Consider the following 16429-nt stretch of genomic DNA (forward strand, 5'->3'; position numbering starts at 1 on the left):
GAGGTGACAATGCCAGATCCTTAACCCGCTGCACTAGAAGAGAACTCTAGAAAATACCTAATTAAAAAAAAAAGTACATATGTATATATTTAAAATTCTTATTCTCTCACATTCTCTCTCTCTCCCTCCCTCTGTGGCTATCTCAGATGGAGGCTGAATGGAAAAGGCAAACCCTCAAAAAGCATTAATATATTAATATATTGATATATTGATTTAAGTCACAGGAGCATTAAGCCCATAGACCAGAAATCCATTAGGCTAGTGGATAAAATACAGAGTTAGGCGGTACTGCCCACACAACATACTCCCAAGTGAAATCGGGATCCGGAGAAGCCCAGGAACCTCCCTTCCTACTCAGACCTCAAGCATCCCTAACTGGCACCGCCGCCCAGGGCTCGGCTTCCCGGGCGGGCTTCGGGACGGCGCAGCCGCACTGCCGCCGCCTTCCCACCAATCTCGACCCTCGACGCGTTCCGTTCGTGCGTGGAGGAGCCGGGCGGGAGGAGAGGCCGCTCCGTGGGCAAGGGGCTGCGGCGCGCCGACCGGCCGGCCCCAGCGACGGTGCGGATGGCGGACTCACAGCTGTTCTGTGTGGCCGAGGAGCGCAGCGGCCACTGCGCGGTGGTGGACGGAAACTTCCTCTACGTGTGGGGGGGCTACGTGGTAAGGGGAAGAGGCGGGACGGGGCGGACTCGCGCCGGGAGCCCGCCCGGCTTCTCGGCCCGAGCGGCCGCCTACACACGGCCCCGAGGCGGGGGCCGGTCCGTGATCCCGGCGGGGCGCGCTCGGCACCCCCCGGGGCCCCGCCCCTCCGCAGTCGACCGCTCTCCCCGCCTTGCCGGGGCTTGACGCCGCGCCGCCTTTTCCCACTAGGAAAGCCTTCAACCCCCGGCTTCCGGGCTCCTCCCACTCAGTTCCCCAGGTCCTCACTGTTGCCCCACGACCGCGGCTTGCCCAGCACTTAGTCAGTTATTGCGCGATTGAGGGTCAGTTTCAAATGCATGCGCAGGCTCAAAAGCCCAAGGATGCCATGCTTTGTTATTTTGTAAATATTTCCTTACTCCCCGCGGCGCGATCCGAAATACCAAAATCACTGAAGCATTTAAGTATTTATAAGCAAACAGTGGCATTCTTTTACCAGTGGGTAATGACGAATTTTTTTTCAAGTCTCAAAACAGACTCATGTTAGAAACAGTATGCTTAAGAGTATTATGCTTTAAAATTCTCATTACAGTGGAGGCTTGAATATGCGTATTTTTGTTTCTGTAATCAAAGGATTATAGAAGCAAAGATTCTAAAGATGGAAAACAGTTCAGGAATATATGCCAACACCTGTAGTTTACAGATTGAAAAAAAGCGAGCCGTCTGGAGTTCTACTGGAGGTATAACCTACGTTTTTCAGACTCGATACTATTATGTGACAGATGTAACATGTCTGAATCGCTTACTGAAATAAAGCACATACTGTATATGTTAAATGATTCTCAGATCTAAGTTGGTTTTTGTTGTTTTGTTTGTGTGTTTATTTTTAATTTGATTTAGTATCAGGATGGGAAAATTAGAACTCAAATTTGAGTGCCGACTATACGTGGCATGTGCTAGGAAATTTCATATCCCTAATCTTGTATAATCTTTACCATATTTTGTAAGGTAAGTAATATCCCCATTTTAAAGAGTCAGTAAGAGTAAAATAATTTGAATGACCGTTTGACCTAAAGGGCAACAGATTCCAACCTAGGTGTATTGGATTTCCAAAGTTGGCTTTTTCCTATGATAAACTAACGTAAATTAGGTTACGTTATTATGCTTGCTTAAGGTCTAATATTTCCACCACTTGTTCTTAATGAAAAAGTAGATGTAATGATGGTTTATGCAGAAGAAATATTTTAATTGTTTCTTGAGCCCTGCCACTTGATGTACAGGTGTAAAACTTCATCTGCTATAGTAATTCTTAATATTGTAAAATTTAAATGAAAAAAACTCAAATAGTAACCTGTCATATCTCATGTGGAGATAGTGTAGATTATTATTGGGTCCATAAACTGGAATGTCTAAATTTTTAAAATCTCATTTTATTCTTGAAAATTGTGTAATTGATAAGATTTGAGGTCTTCTAGTGGCAGTCAGTGAATAGAAATATTTATTTTCTTATTACTGATTAATCTCATGAGTAAATGTTCTAAGAATCACCCTGAAAAGTACCACACAGATTTAGATCAAGTCTACCACTTTTTAAATTCTAGGGATTGTCAGTACTTAAATATGCCTAAGACTTAAGCAGAAGGAAAGGGAGAGTGGGAGACAGAAAAGACAGGACATAATCATGAGAAAAAGTAGAATCCTTCCAACAGTTGTTTTATTCAAAAGCTTCTGAACAGCTAAAAGGCCCTAGAATCTCGGTTAATCCAGTACTCAGTAAAGAATAATGGTTAGATGATTCCAGGTTGTATGTTCTAAGCAAAACTTTCCTCCTCATTAACAGAAACATTGTGTGTTAAAATTGATGTGTATGGTAAAACTTGAACTGCCCATGTATATGTCTAAATTACTAAGCTATTCTATTGTTGAACATACTCTAATGGACCTTGTATCTGAAAATAGCCCTGCCTGTAGAGGTAATGCTCTAGAGGTAATGCTGAAAAAGTAAGTGGTTTAAAAAAAAAAAAAAAAAAAGGTAGTAAACTGGGTGCCAGAATATTCTTTTGCTCCTAATTCTCCCATATCCTTTCCACATTACTGAAATTCATACAAGCTTTAGTGTTTCAACTAGTGAGCAGTTTTTCCAAATTTTTGAGGAGAAACACTGTTTTAGCATGTTTGCAGTTTGCTTTCCTCTTAAGGCTTAATCATATGAACAGTTTTATTTCCATAATATAATGGATGCTAATATATTTTGCCCTGAGCTTTTTCTTTTATAAAAGAGCTGCATGAGTCTGCTTAATTATATATTTCTGTTTTGGATGAGGACTTAAAGGGAAGAAGAATCAATTTAGGAAACGTTTGAAAACAATGAAGGTTAGACTCTTACAGCACCAATATTAAAACATATTATGATACTATAATAATTGTATCAGTGGTCCTTATGCAAGCTGAGATAGCATGATGAGATGGAAAAGAAATTACAGGGAGTTCCCATCATAGCTCAGTGGAAATGAATCTGACTTGCATCCCTGAGGATGCAGATTTGATCCCTGGCCTCACTCAGTGGGTTAAGGATATGGCGTTTCCATGAGCTGTTGTGTAGGTTGCAGACAGGGCTAGGATTCTGTGTTGCTGTGGCTGTGGGGTAGGCTGGCGGCTATAGCTCCAATTCGACCTTTAGCCTGGGAACCTCCATATGTTGTGGGTATGGCCCTAAAATAAAAAGAAATTACAGAAGCAGCCAAGCATAGAAGACTATTTTGTATATAAAAGATAGCATTTCAGTTCTGGAAAAAACAATTGCTTAATGGTTCTGGGACAGCTGGAGGAAAATGATAATGAAGTCTTTGAACTGATATATTAAATGTAGAGAAATTAAGGTGTATGATATCAGGAGTTCCCGTCATGGCTCAGTGGTTAATGAATCCGACTAGGAACTATGAGGTTGTGGGTTTGATCCCTGGCCTTGCTCAGTGGGTTAAAGTGTCTGGAGTTGCTGTGAGCTGTGGTGTGGGTTGCAGACACAGCTCAGATCCAGCGTTGCTGTGGCCCTGGCATAGGCTGGCAGCCACAGCTCTGATTAGACCCCTAGCCTGGGAACCTCCATATGCCGCCAATGTGGCCCTAGAAAAGACAGAAAGACAAAAAAAAAAAAAAAAAAAAAGTATATGATATCAGAAGAAAATATGCGATTTGTAAAATTGTGAGTTGGCGAAAAAAAAAAAAAACGGAATTGGGAAAAAAAACTATAAGGGAAAAAGATTAGTAGACCAGAGTTTAAAAAAAATTAAAATATGTGCTTTTTAAATACCATAAAGTGAGAAGGTGAATGAAAAACTGGAAAAAGTATTTGCAACATATATGGTAGACAAAGGCCCTATGAAATAAACATCAATATTTCCCTTGAAATATGAACAGTGGATATGCACAGCAATTTATGAAGAAGGAAATAGAAATATAGTATGAATCAAAGAAACCCAGCTTAAAATAACGAAATTTTTTCTCCAATTTGCATATATTAAAAAGAATTTTTGAGGGAAGCATGGGGAAATGAATCACTCATGCATTGGTAATGGTGGTACAAATTTGTGTAACCTTTTAAATTTTATTTTTATTTTTATTTTTTTGCTTTTTAGGTCCGCACCCGCGGCATATGGAGGTTCCCAGGCCAGGGGTCAAATTGAGCTTCAGCTGCCAGCCTGTGCCAAAGACACACCAGATCTGAGCTGCATCTGTGACCTGCACTACAGCTCACCACAAGCTGGATCCTTAACCTACTGAGCGAGGTCAGGGATCAAAACCGCATCCTCATGGATACTCGTCGGATTCATTTCCACTGCACCACAACAGGAATTCCTTGTAACCCTTCTTTAAGAGAAATTTAGGAATGTGTAGTAAACACCCCAAATGTGTATTTCTTTTTTTCTTATTCTTAAATTTATTACAGGTGGTTTACAGTGTTCTGTCAATTTTTGCCATAGAGCAAAGTGACCCAGTCATTCATATGTATACATATATATACTCATATATATACACACACACTTATATATATGTATATATATACCCAGTCATATATATATACATACACATTCTCTTTTTTTCTCATGTTATCTTCCATCATATTCTGCAACAAGTGATTGGATATAGTTCCCTGTGCTACACAGCAGGACCTCATTGCTTATCCATTCTAAATGTAATAGTTTTCATCTACTAACCCCAGACTCCCATCCATCCCACTCCCTCCCCTGCCCCTTGGAAACCACAGGTCTGCACTCCATGCCTGTGAGTTGGTTTCTTTTCTCTAGACAGGGTCATCTGTACCACATTTTAGATTCCACGTATAAGTTATTTTATATAGTATTTGTCTTTCTCTTTCTGACTTACTTCACTTAGTGAGAATCTCTAGTTCCATCCATGTTGCTGCAAATGGCATCATTTTGTTCTTCTTTATGGCCAAGTTGTATTGTACTGTGTATTTGTACCACATGTTCTTAATCCATTCATCTGCTGATGGATATTTAGGTTGTTTGCTTGTCTTGGCTATTTTGAATAGTGCTGCAATGAACATATGGGTGCATTATCTTTTTGAATGAAATTTTTGTCTGGATATATGCCCAGCAATGGGTTGGCTGGATCATATGGTAGTTCTATATTTAGTTTTCTGAGGTACCTCCATACTTTTTTCCAGTATGGAAATGAATTCCTACCAATATTGTAGAAGGGTTCCCTTTTCTCCACAACCTCTCCAGCAGTTGTTATTTGTAGACTTATTAATGATAGCTATTCTGACCTGTGTGAGGTGGTACCTCATTAAAGTTTTGATTTGCATTTCTCTAATAGTTAGTGATGTTGAGCATTTTTTTCATGTGCCTGTTGACAATCTGTATGTCTTCTTTGGAGAAATGTCATTGAGGTCTTCTGCCCATTTTTCAGTTAGGTTGTTTGGTTTTTTGCTGTTGAGTTATATGAGTTGTTTGTTGGAGATTCAGCCCTTGTTGGTTGCATCCTTTGCAATTATTTTCTCCCATTCTATAGATTGTCTGTCTGTTTTTTTTTTTTTAAGGTTTCCTTTGCCGTGCCAAAGGTTGTAAATTTGATTAGGTCCTATTGGTTTATTTTTGCCTTTATTGCCTTGGGAGAATGACCTAAGAAAACATTTGTAGGGTTGGTGTCAGAGAATGTTTTGCCTATGTTCTCTTCTAGGAGTTTGATGGACTTATGTCTTTTATTTAAGTCTTCAAGCCACTTAGAGTTTATTTTTGTGCAAGATGTGTATGTTCTAGTTTCATTGATTTTCTTTTCTTTTTTTCTTTTTTTTTTTTTGGTCTTTTTGCCTTTTCTAGGGCCACTCCCACAGCATATGGAGGTTCCCAGGCTAGGGGTCTAATCAGAGCTGTAGCCACCGGCCTACGCCACAGCCACAGCAATGTGGGATCTGAGCCATGTCTGTGACCTACACCACAGCACACAGCAATGCCGGATCCTTAACCCACTGAGCAAGGCCAGGGATCAAACCCGCAACCTCATGGTTCCTAGTCGGATTCGTTAACCACTGCACCACGATGGGAACTCCTAGTTTCATTGATTTTCATGCAGTTGCCAGTTTTCCCAGCACTGTTTGCTGATGAGAATGTCTTTTTCCCATTTTATATTCTCACCTTCTTCATTGAAGATTAATTAGCCATATGTGTCTGGGTTTATTTCTGGGCTCTCTGTTCTGTTCCCTTGGTCCATATGTCTATTTGTGTTACCAGTACCACACTATCTTGATTATTTTTATTTGTAATATTGTCTGAAGTCTGGGAGAGTTATGTCTCCAGCTTTTTTTCCCCCCCTTGAAATTGCTTTGACAATTCTGGGTCATTTATGGTTCCATATAAATTTTTGGATTGTTTATTCTAGTTCTGTGAAAAAATGTCATGGGTTAATTTGATAGGGATCACCTTAAATCTGTAGGCTGCTTTGGGTAGTATGGTCATTTGGACAATATTAACTCTTCCAGTCCAGGAGCATGGAATATCTTTCAATTTCTTTGAATCCTCTTCAGTTTCCTTGATTAATGTTTTATAGTTCTCAGCATATAAGCCTTTCATCTCTTCGGTCAGATTTATTCCTAGGTATTTAATTGTTTTGGGTGAGATTTTAAAAGGTATTGTTTTTTATATTACTTTTATTTTTTAAATCTTTTTGTCTTTTCTAGAGCCACACCCATGGCATATGGAGGTTCCCAGGCTAGGGGTCTAACCAGAACTGTAACCACCAGCCTACGCCAGAGCCACAGCAATGTGGGATCCAAGCCATGTCTGCGACCTACACCACAGCTCACAGCAACGCCAGATCTTTAACCCACTGATCAAGGCCAGGGATCGAACTCACAATCTCATGGTTCCTAGTCAGATTCGTTAACCACTGAGCCATGACGGGAACTCCTATATTCCTTTTCTAGTATTTCATTGTTAGTGTACAGAAATGCAACTGATTTCTGAATGTTAATCTTGTATCCTGCTGCTTTGCTGAATTCATTGATAAGTTCATTAGTTTTTGTATGGAGTCCTTAGAGTTTTCTATATATAGTATATAGTGAAAAATTTACCTCTTCTCTTCCATTTCGGATACATTTTATTTCTTTTGTTTCCTGATTGCTGTGGCTAAGACTTCCAATAATATGTTAAATAAAAGCAGTAAGAGTGGGCATCCTTGTCTTGTTCCAGATTTTAGTGAGAAGGCTTTCAGCTTTTCTCCATTGAGTATTATATTGGATGTGGGTTTGTCATAAATGTCTTTTGTTATGTTAAGATATATTCCTCGTGTACCCACTTTGGTAAGAGTTTTAATCATGATTGGATGTTGGATTTTGTCAGAGGCTTTTTCAGCATCTATTGAGATGGTCATGTGGTTTTTGGACTTTTATTAATGTGGTGTATGATGTTGATGGATTAGCATATGTTGAACCATCCTTGTGAACTTGGGATGAATTCCACTTGGTTGTGGTATATGATCTTTTTTTATGTGCTGTTGTATTTGGTTGGCTAAAATTTTGTTGAGAATTTTTGTGTCTGTATTCATCAAGGATATTGGCCTGTAGTTTTCTTCTTTGGTAGTATCTTTTGTTTTGGTATTAGGCTGCTGGTGGCTTCATAGAATATCTTTGGAAGTGTTCCTTATTCAATCTTTTGGAAAAGTTTAAGAAGGATGGATATAAGCTCTTCTATTTATGTTTGGTATAATTCACTTGTGAAGCCATCTGATCCTGGACTTTTGTTTGTAGGGAGTGTTTTTATGACATATTCAATTTCGTTTCTAGTGATTGGTCTGTTCAGATGATCTGATTCTCCTTGATTCAGTTTTTGTGGGCTGTGTGTCTCTAGAAAGTTGTCTACTTCTAGGCTGTCAAATTTATTGGCATATAATTGTTCATAGTAGTCTCATTTTTTTTTTTTTGTACTTCTGATGTATCTGTTGAGATTTTTCCTATTTCATTTCTTATTTTGTTTATTTGGGTTCTCTCTTCTCTTGGTGAGTCTGGACAGAGTTTGTCAATTTTGTTTACCCTTTCAAAGAACCAGCTCTTGGTATTATTGATTTTTTCTATTGTTTTTTGAATCTCTGTTTTATTGATTTCCTCTCTGATCTTTATGATTTCCTTCCTTCTGATGACTTTAGGTTTTGTTTCTTCTTTTTCTAATTCTTTTAGGAGGTGGGTTAAGATGTCAACTTGAAATTTTTCTTCTTTTTTGAGGAAAGCCTGTATTGCAATGAATTTCCCTCTGAGCATTGCTTTTGCTGCATCCCATAGATTTTGAGTGGTTGTGTTTTCATTGTCATTTGTTTCAATGTATCTTTTAATTTCCTTTTTGATTTCCTCATTGATCCATTGATTTTTAAAAGTAGCATGTTGTTTAGTTTCCATGTCGACAGTTTTTTCTCATTTCTTTTCCTGTGGTTGATTTCTAGTTTCATGACATTGTAGTTAGAGAAAATGCTTGAAATAATTTCTGTTCTCTTAAATTAGTTGAGGTTAGTTTTGTGACCCAGTATGTGGTGTCAGTCCTAGAGAATGTTCCATGTGCACTTGAAAAGGATGTATATTCTGGGGTTTTTTTGGATGTAATGTCCTGAAAATATCAATTAAGTCTAACTGTTCTATTTGTCACTTAGGATACCTGTTGACATATTGATTTTCTCTTTAGAGGATATGTCTATTGATGTCAGTGGGGTATTCAAATCTACTATTTTGTATTCCCATCATTTTCTCCTTTTATGTCTGCTAGTATTTGTTTTATGTATCTGAGTTCTCCTATATTAGGGGCATATGTATTGGCAAGTGTAATATCCTCTTCTTGAATTGATCCTTTTATTATTAAATAGTGTCCTTCTTTGTCTCTTTATGGCCTTCATTTTAAAGTCTATTTTGTCTGATATGAGTGTTGCAACTTCTGCTTTCCTGTCATTTCCTTTCACATGAAATATCTTTTTCTGTCCCCTCACTTTCAGTGTATATGTGTCCTTTGCCCTAAGGTGAGTCTCTTGTAGGCAGCATATTGTAGGCTCTTGTTTTTTTTTTTTTATCCACTCTGCCACTCTAGTTCTTTTGATTGGAGCATTCAGTCCATTGACATTTAAGGTAATTATTGATATATATGTAATTATTACAATTTTAAACCTTGTTTTCCAGTTGATTCTAAGTTTTTCCTTTGTTCCTTTCTTTTTTTGGTTGGATGATTGCCTTTTTTTAATTTTTTAATTTTTATATTTTTTGTATTTTACAGACGCACCTGCAGCATATGGAGGTTCCCAGGCTAGGGGTCCAATCAGAGCTGTAGCCGCTGGCCTATGCCAGAGCCAAAGCAGTGCCAGATCCGAGCCATGCCTGTGACCTACACCACAGCTCACAGCAATGCTGCATCCTTAACCTTAGAGGAGGGAGCTCCCATCATGGCACAGTGGAAATGAATCTGACTAGGAACCATGAGGTTGCGGGTTTGATCCCTGGCCCCACTCAGTGGGTTAAGGATCTGGCGTTGCCATGAGCTGTGGTGTAGATTGCAGACACAGCTCACTCAGATTTGGTGTTGCTGTGGCTGTGGCGTAGGCCAGCAGCTGCAGCTCTGATTAGGCCCCTAGCCTGGGAACCTCCATATGCCCCTGGTGCAGCCCAAAAAAGGACAAAAGACAAAAAAAAAAAAAAAAAAAAAAAAAAAGAATTTGGAGGAAGGTAAGATCCCTCCATAAAAGGCAGTGCTGCAAGCTGCAGTGTGATATTCACCAGTGACTACAGCAGTTAGGCACCAGACTTGATTTCTGGGAAGGTTTTAGACCTGGCTTCTCTTTACATAGATCAGAGGCTGGTTCTCTATCTCTAATGATTCTTTGAGCAATCTAATATTCATTTCTTAAAATTTTTTTAACTTTAAAATTTGAGGTGTTTATACAAAAGTGTAAGTAAAGTAAGTATTGTGTTTAGCTTTCTGATTAAGAAATCACCTAGAATCAGTACTTTAGAAACTTCCTGTTTATCTTTCACTGATTACATTGTTCCTCCCACCCCCACAGGGTACCTCTATTTTAATTTCTTGTTAATAATTACATTCTTTCTTTATTATTACTCAGTGAATTTATTACATTTATACTTGTACAATGATCATCACAATCCAATTTTATAGGATTTCCATCTCACAGCCCCAGCGCATCCCCCCTGCCCCCAAAACTGTCTCCTTTGGAAACTAAGTTTTTCAAAGTCTGTGAGTCAGTATCTGTTGTACAAAGAAGTTCATTGTGTCCTTTTTTCATATTCCACATGTCAGTGATAGCATTTGATGTTGGTGTCTCATTGTCTGACTGACTTCACTTAGCATGATAGTTTCTAGGTCCATCCATGTTGCTAAAAATGCCAGTATTTCATTCCTTTTAATGGCTGAGTAATATTCCATTGTGTATCTGTACCACATCTTCTTGATCCAGTCCTCTGTCTATGGATATTTAGGTTGTTTCCATGTCTTGGCTGTTGAAAATGGTGCTGCAATGAACATTGGAGTACCTGTGTCTTTGCGAGTCATGGTGTTCTCTGGATAGATGCCCAGGAGTGGGATTGCTGGATCAAATGGTAGTTCTATGTTTAGTTTTTTGAGGAATCTCCAGACTGTTTTCCACGGTTGCACCAATTTACATTCCCACTAACAATGTAATAGGGTTCCTTTTTCTCTACACCCTCTCCAGCACTTATCATTTGTAGACATTTTGGTGATGGCCATTATAACCAGTGTAAGGTGGTACCTCATAGTGGTTTTGATGTGCATTTCTCTAATAATGAGTGATGTTGAACATCTTTTCATGTGTTTTTTGGACATCCATATGTCTTCTTTGGAGAATTGTCTGTTTAGATCTTCTGCCCATTTTTTGATGGGGTCGTTTGGGGTTTTTTTGGTATTGAGTGGTAGGAGGTGTTTATAAATTTTGGAGATTAATCCCTTGTCAGTTGATTCATTTGCAAAGATTTTCTCCCATTCTGTGGGCTGTCTTTTCATTTTGTTTAGGGTTTCCTTTCTTGTGCAGAAACTTAAGTTTAATTAAGTCCCATTTGTTTATTTTTGTTTTTATTGTCAGTACTCTTAAGAGATAGATCTGAGAAGATGTTGCTGTCTTATATGTCAGAGAGTGTTTGGCCTATGTTTTCCTCTTAAGAGTTTTATAGTATCTGGTCTTAGATCTAGGTCTTTAATCCATTTGGAGTTTATTTTTGTGTATGGTGTTAGGGAGTGTTCTAATTCCATTCTTTTCCATGTGGCTGTCCAGTTTTCCCAGCACCACTTATTAAAGGGGCTGTCTTTTCTCCATTGCATAGTCTTGCCTCCTTTGTCATAGATTAGTTAACTGTATGTGCTTGGGTTTCATTCTGGGCTTTCTATCCTGTTCCACTGATCTATACTTCTGTCTTTGTGCCAGTACCATACAGTTTTGATGATTGTTGCTTTGTAGTATAGTCTGAAGTCCGGGAGCCTGATTCCTCCAGCTCCATTTTTCTTTTTCAGGATGTCTTTGGCCATTCTGGGTCTTTTGTGCTTCCAAACAAACTTTAAAACATTTTGTTTGAGTTCTGTGAAAAATGTCCTTGGTACTTTGATAGGGATTGCATTGAATCATTGAAGATTGCCTTGGGTAGTATAGTCATTTTGATAATATTGATTCTTTCAATCCAAGAGCATGGTATGTCTTTCCATCTATTTGTGTCCTCTTTGATTTCTTTCATCAGTGTCTTATAGTTTTCAGAGTACAGGTCTTTTGTCTCTTTAGGTAGGTTTACTCCTAGGTATTTTATCCTTTTGGATGCAAGGGTAAATGGGATTGCTTCCCTAATTTCTCTTTCTGATCTTTCATTGTTAGTGTATAGAAATGCCATCAATTTCAGTGTATTAATTTTGTATCCTGCGACTTTGCCAAATTCATGGATGAGCTCTAACAGTTTTCTGGTAGTGTCTTTAAGATTCTCTAGCTATAGTATCATGTCATCTACAAATAGAGATAGTTTTACTTATTCCTTTCCAATTTGGATTCCTTTTGTTTTTCTTTTCTGATTTCCTTGGCTAGGACTTCCAAAACTGCGTTGAAGAGTGGTGGCGAGAGCAGACATCCTTCTCTTGTTCCTGATCTCAGCGGAAATTCTTTCAGCTTTTCACCCTTGAGAATGATGTTTGCTGTGGGTTTGTCATATATGGCCTGTATTATGTTGAGGTAGGTTCCTGCTATGCCCACTTTCTGAAGGGTTTTTATCAGGAATGGGTGTTGGATTTTGTCAAAGGCTTTTTGTTTCTGCATATACTGAGAGGATCATATGGTTTTTATTCTTCCATTTATTAATGTGGTGTATCACACTGATGGATTTGTGGATATTGAAGAACACTTGCATCCCTGGGATAAATCCCACTTGATCATGATGTACAATCCTTTTAATGTATTGTTGGATGCAGTTTGCTAGTATTTTGTTGAGGATTTTTGCATCGATGTTCATCAGTGAAGTTGGCTTGTAGATTTCTTTTTTTGTGGTATCTTCATCTGGTTTTGGTATCAGGGTGATGGTGGACTCATAGAATGAGTTTGGGAGTATCCCTTCCTCTGCAATTTTTAAAAATAGTTTCAGAAAGAGAGGTGTTAGCTCTTCTCTAATTGTTCAATAGAATTCACCTCCAAAGCCATCTGGTCCTGGACTTTTGTTTGTTCGAAGTTTTTAAATCACAGTTTCAATTTCAGTACTTGTGATTGGTCCATTCATCTTTTCTATTTCATCTTGGTTTAGTCTTGGAAGAGTGTACTTTTCTAAGAATTTGTCCATTTCTTCTAGGTTTTCCATTTTATTGGCATATAGTTGCATCTAGTAGTTTCTTATGATCTTTTGTATTTCTGTGATGTCTATTGTTACTTCTCCTTTTTCATTTCTTTTTTTTTTTTTAAGGGAATGATTTATTTTTATAATTTTCTATCACCATGCTGTAGAGGTATTCAATTTCAGTTAAATTCTAATATATTTTTTTGTCTCTTTTTTGTCTTTTGTCTCTTGTTGTTGTTGTTGTTGCTATTTCTTGGGCCGCTCCCGCGGCATATGGAGATTCCCAGGCTAGGGGTTGAATCGGAGCTGTAGCCACTGGCCTACGCCAGAGCCACAGCAACGGGGGATCCGAGCCGCGTCTGCAACCTACACCACAGCTCATGGCAACGCCGGATCGTTAACCCACTGAGCAAGGGCAGGGACCGAACCCGCAACCTCATGGTTCCTAGTCGAATTCGTTAACCACTGCGCCACGACGGGAACTCCTTCATTTCTAATTTTATTGATTTGTGGAGTTCCCATCATGGCTCAGTGGTTAACAAATCTGACTAGGAACGATGAGGTTGCGGGTTCGATCCCTGGCCTTGCTCAAGTGGGTTAAGGATCCTGTGTTGCTGTGGCTGTGGTGTAGGCTGGCAGCTACAGCTCTGATTAGACCCCTAGCCTGGGAACCTCCATATGCTGTGGGAGCGGCCCAAGAAAATGGCAGAGACAAAAAAAAAAAAAATGGTTAACATGATTTGAGTCTTCTCCTTTTTCTTCTTGATAAGCCTGGCTAAGGGTTTATCAATTTTGTTGATCTTTTCAAAGAACCAGCTTTGTATTTCATTGATCTTTTCTATGGTTTTCTTCATTTCTTTTTGATTGATTTCTGCTCTGATCTTTATGATTTCTTTCCTTCTACTAACTTTAGGTCTTGTCTGTTCTTCTCTCGCGACCTGCTTTAGATGTAAAGTGAGCTTGTTTATTTGAGCTTTTACTTGTTTCCTGAGATAGGCTTGTATTGCCATAAACTTTCTTCTTAGAACAGCTTTTGCTGCATCCCATAGGTTTTGGAGTGTCGTATCTTTGTTGTCATTTGCTTCTAGGTATTTTTAAATTTCCTCTTTGATTTCAGTGATCCATTGGTTGTTTAGCAGCATGTTGTTTAGTCTCCACATCTTTGTGTTTTATGCAGTTTTTTTCTTGTTGATTTCCAGTCATATAGTGTTGTGGTCAGAAAAGATGCTTGATATGATTTCAGTTTTCTTAAAGTTACCAAGGTTTGATTTGTTGCCCAGGATGTGATCAATCTTAGAAAATATTCCATGTGCATTTGAGAAGAATGTGTATTCTGTTGCTTTTGGATGGGATGTCCTATAAATATCTATTAAGTCCATCTGGTCTAAAGCTTCATTCAGGGCCTGTATTTCCTTGCTGATTTTCTGTCTGGATGATCTGTCCATTGCTGAAAGTGGAGTGTTAACATCCCCCACTATGCTTGTGTTCTTGTCGATTTGTCCTTTTAAGGTTGTTAGCAGTTTCCTTATATATTGTGGTGAACCTATGTTGGGTGCGTAGTTATTTAAAATTGTTATATCAATTTTCTTGGATTGATCCTTTGATCATTATGTAGTGTCCTTCCTTGTCTCCTAAAATATTCTTCATTTTAAAGTCTGTTTTGTCTGATATGAGTATTGCTACTCCAGCTTTCTTTAGATTTCTGTTTGCATGGACTATATTCTTCCATCCTCTCACTTTCAATTTGTATGTGTTCATAGACGTGAAGTGGGTCTCTTGAAGACAGCATTTATATGGGTCTTGTTGTTGTATCCATTCAACTAGTATATGTCTTTTGGTTGGGGCGTTTAGTCCATTAACATTTGAGGTAATTATTGATATGTATGTATGTATGTTCTTATTGCCATTTTATTAATTGCTTTGGATTTGTTTTTGTTGCTCTTTTTTCTTCCCTTCTTCTCTTGTTCTCTCATGGTTTGATGACTCTCTTTAGTGTTGTATTTGAGTTGATTTTTCTTATTTTTTTGTGTATCAATTGTAGGTTTTTGGTTTGTAGTTATTCTGAAGTTTTGATATAAGCGTCTGTATATATACAGGATTAAGTTGTTGGTCTCTTAATTGCAAGTTCATTTCCAGTGTCCTGCATTTGCACCCTCCTCTTCTCATGATTTCTGATTTTGGTGGCATGATTATGTGTGGATGATTTCATACCTTTACTGTATATATACCTTTAACTGGTGAGCCTTGTCATTTGTGGAATTTTTGTTTCTGGCTGTGGCCTTTTCTTTTCTGTCTGGAGAAGTTCCTTTAGTATTTGTTGTAAAGCTGATTTAGTGTTCCTGAATTCTCTTAGCTTTTGCTTAACTATAAAGCTTTTGATTTCTCCTTCAAATCTGAATGAGAGCCTTGCTGGGTAAAGTAATCTTGGTTGGAGTTTTTTTTCTTTCATCACATCAAGTGTTTCATGCCACTCCCTTCTGGCCTGAACAGTTTCTGCTGAAAAATCTGCCGATAACCTTATCAGGGTTCCCTTGTATCTTATTTGTTTCTTTTCCCTAGCTGCTTTCATTATTTTCTCTTTGTCTTTAATTCTGGTCAGTTTGATTAATATGTGTTGGCATATTTCACCTTGGGTTTATTTTATATGGTACTCGTTGCTCTTCCCAGATTTGAGTGAGTGGTTCCTTTCCCATGTTAGGGGAGTTTTCAGTTATTATCTCTTCGAATATTTTTTCTGTCCCTTTCTCTCTCTCTCTTCTCTTTCTGGCACCCCTATAATACAGATGTTGGTGTCCCAGAGTTCTCTGAGACTCTCTTCATTAGATTTCAATCTTTTTTCTCTTTTCTGTTCTGCATCCATAATTTCTACTAATCTGTCCTTTACCTCTCTTATTTGTTTCTTCTGCCTCCTATATTCTGCTGTTGGCTGCTTCTAATGAACTTTTTTTTTTTCCACTCAGGGTCAAATTGGAGCCACAGCCACAGCCACAGCCACGAGGGATCTGAGCCTCGTCTCCCACCTACACCATCCAAATCCTTAACCCACTGAGCGAGGCCAGGGATCAAATCCATGTCCTTGTGGATCCGAGTTGGGTTCATTAACTGTTGAGCCAGGAAGGGAACTCCCCTAATGAATTTTTATTTCAGTTACTGTATTTTGTATCTCTTCTTGTTTAAGTTTTACATCTTGTATGTCTTTGCTCAGTGTTTCCTGTGAGTTATCCATCTTTGCCTCCGGTTTATTTCCAATGTCTTGTATCATCTTCTGCTTCAACAGTCTAAAGTCTTTTTCCTGGAGGCTGAGAATCTTCCGATCACTTAGCTGTTTTTCTGGGTTTTTTTCTTTCTCCCTTATCTGAGTTATAGTTCTCTGTCTTTTCATTTTTATAGGTTTTTGGTGTGGTTACTTTTTTTTTTTGTCTTTTTGTCTTTTCTGGGGCTGCTCCTGTGGCATATGGAGGTTCCCAG

General features: G+C 38.5%; 1 protein-coding gene and 1 long non-coding RNA gene across 12 annotated transcripts in view; one reads left to right on the forward strand and one right to left on the reverse strand.

Moving 5' to 3' along the window:
• Window positions 1–500: 500 nt before the first annotated feature.
• KLHDC1 (kelch domain containing 1) overlaps window positions 501–16429 on the forward strand; it is a 64979-nt gene continuing 49050 nt past the window's right edge. For 8 of the 10 annotated variants that reach the window (XR_014818214.1, XR_014818212.1, XM_021101378.2 and 5 more), the window contains exon 1: window positions 501–663. Coding sequence is in view for 8 of the 10 variants with exons in the window: in XM_021101378.2 (XP_020957037.1) it covers window positions 568–663 (96 nt within the window). In the remaining 2 variants the exon portion in view is untranslated. Of the gene's footprint in view, window positions 664–1275; window positions 1383–16429 lie in introns of all 10 variants that reach the window. The other 2 variants (XM_084980672.1, XM_084980675.1) reach the window with 1 other exon arrangement.
• Window positions 5776–9843, reverse strand: LOC146406917 (uncharacterized). 2 transcript variants are annotated; one of them, XR_014818224.1, is made up of 3 exons: window positions 9775–9843; window positions 7052–9416; window positions 5776–6193 (listed from the first exon to the last, which is right to left on the reverse strand). It is a non-coding gene; the product is annotated as an uncharacterized LOC146406917 (long non-coding RNA). The 2 variants fall into 2 exon arrangements; XR_014818222.1 differs by lacking the exon at window positions 5776–6193 and adding an exon at window positions 6203–6591 and having other exon boundaries at window positions 6887–9416.

The sequence above is a fragment of the Sus scrofa genome, chromosome 1 (genome assembly GCF_054392235.1).
Source record: "Sus scrofa isolate SSC_HxYL_T2T_F1_AM1 chromosome 1, Sscrofa_HxYL_maternal_Yorkshire_Landrace_v2.0, whole genome shotgun sequence".
NCBI classification, from domain to species: domain Eukaryota; kingdom Metazoa; phylum Chordata; class Mammalia; order Artiodactyla; family Suidae; genus Sus; species Sus scrofa.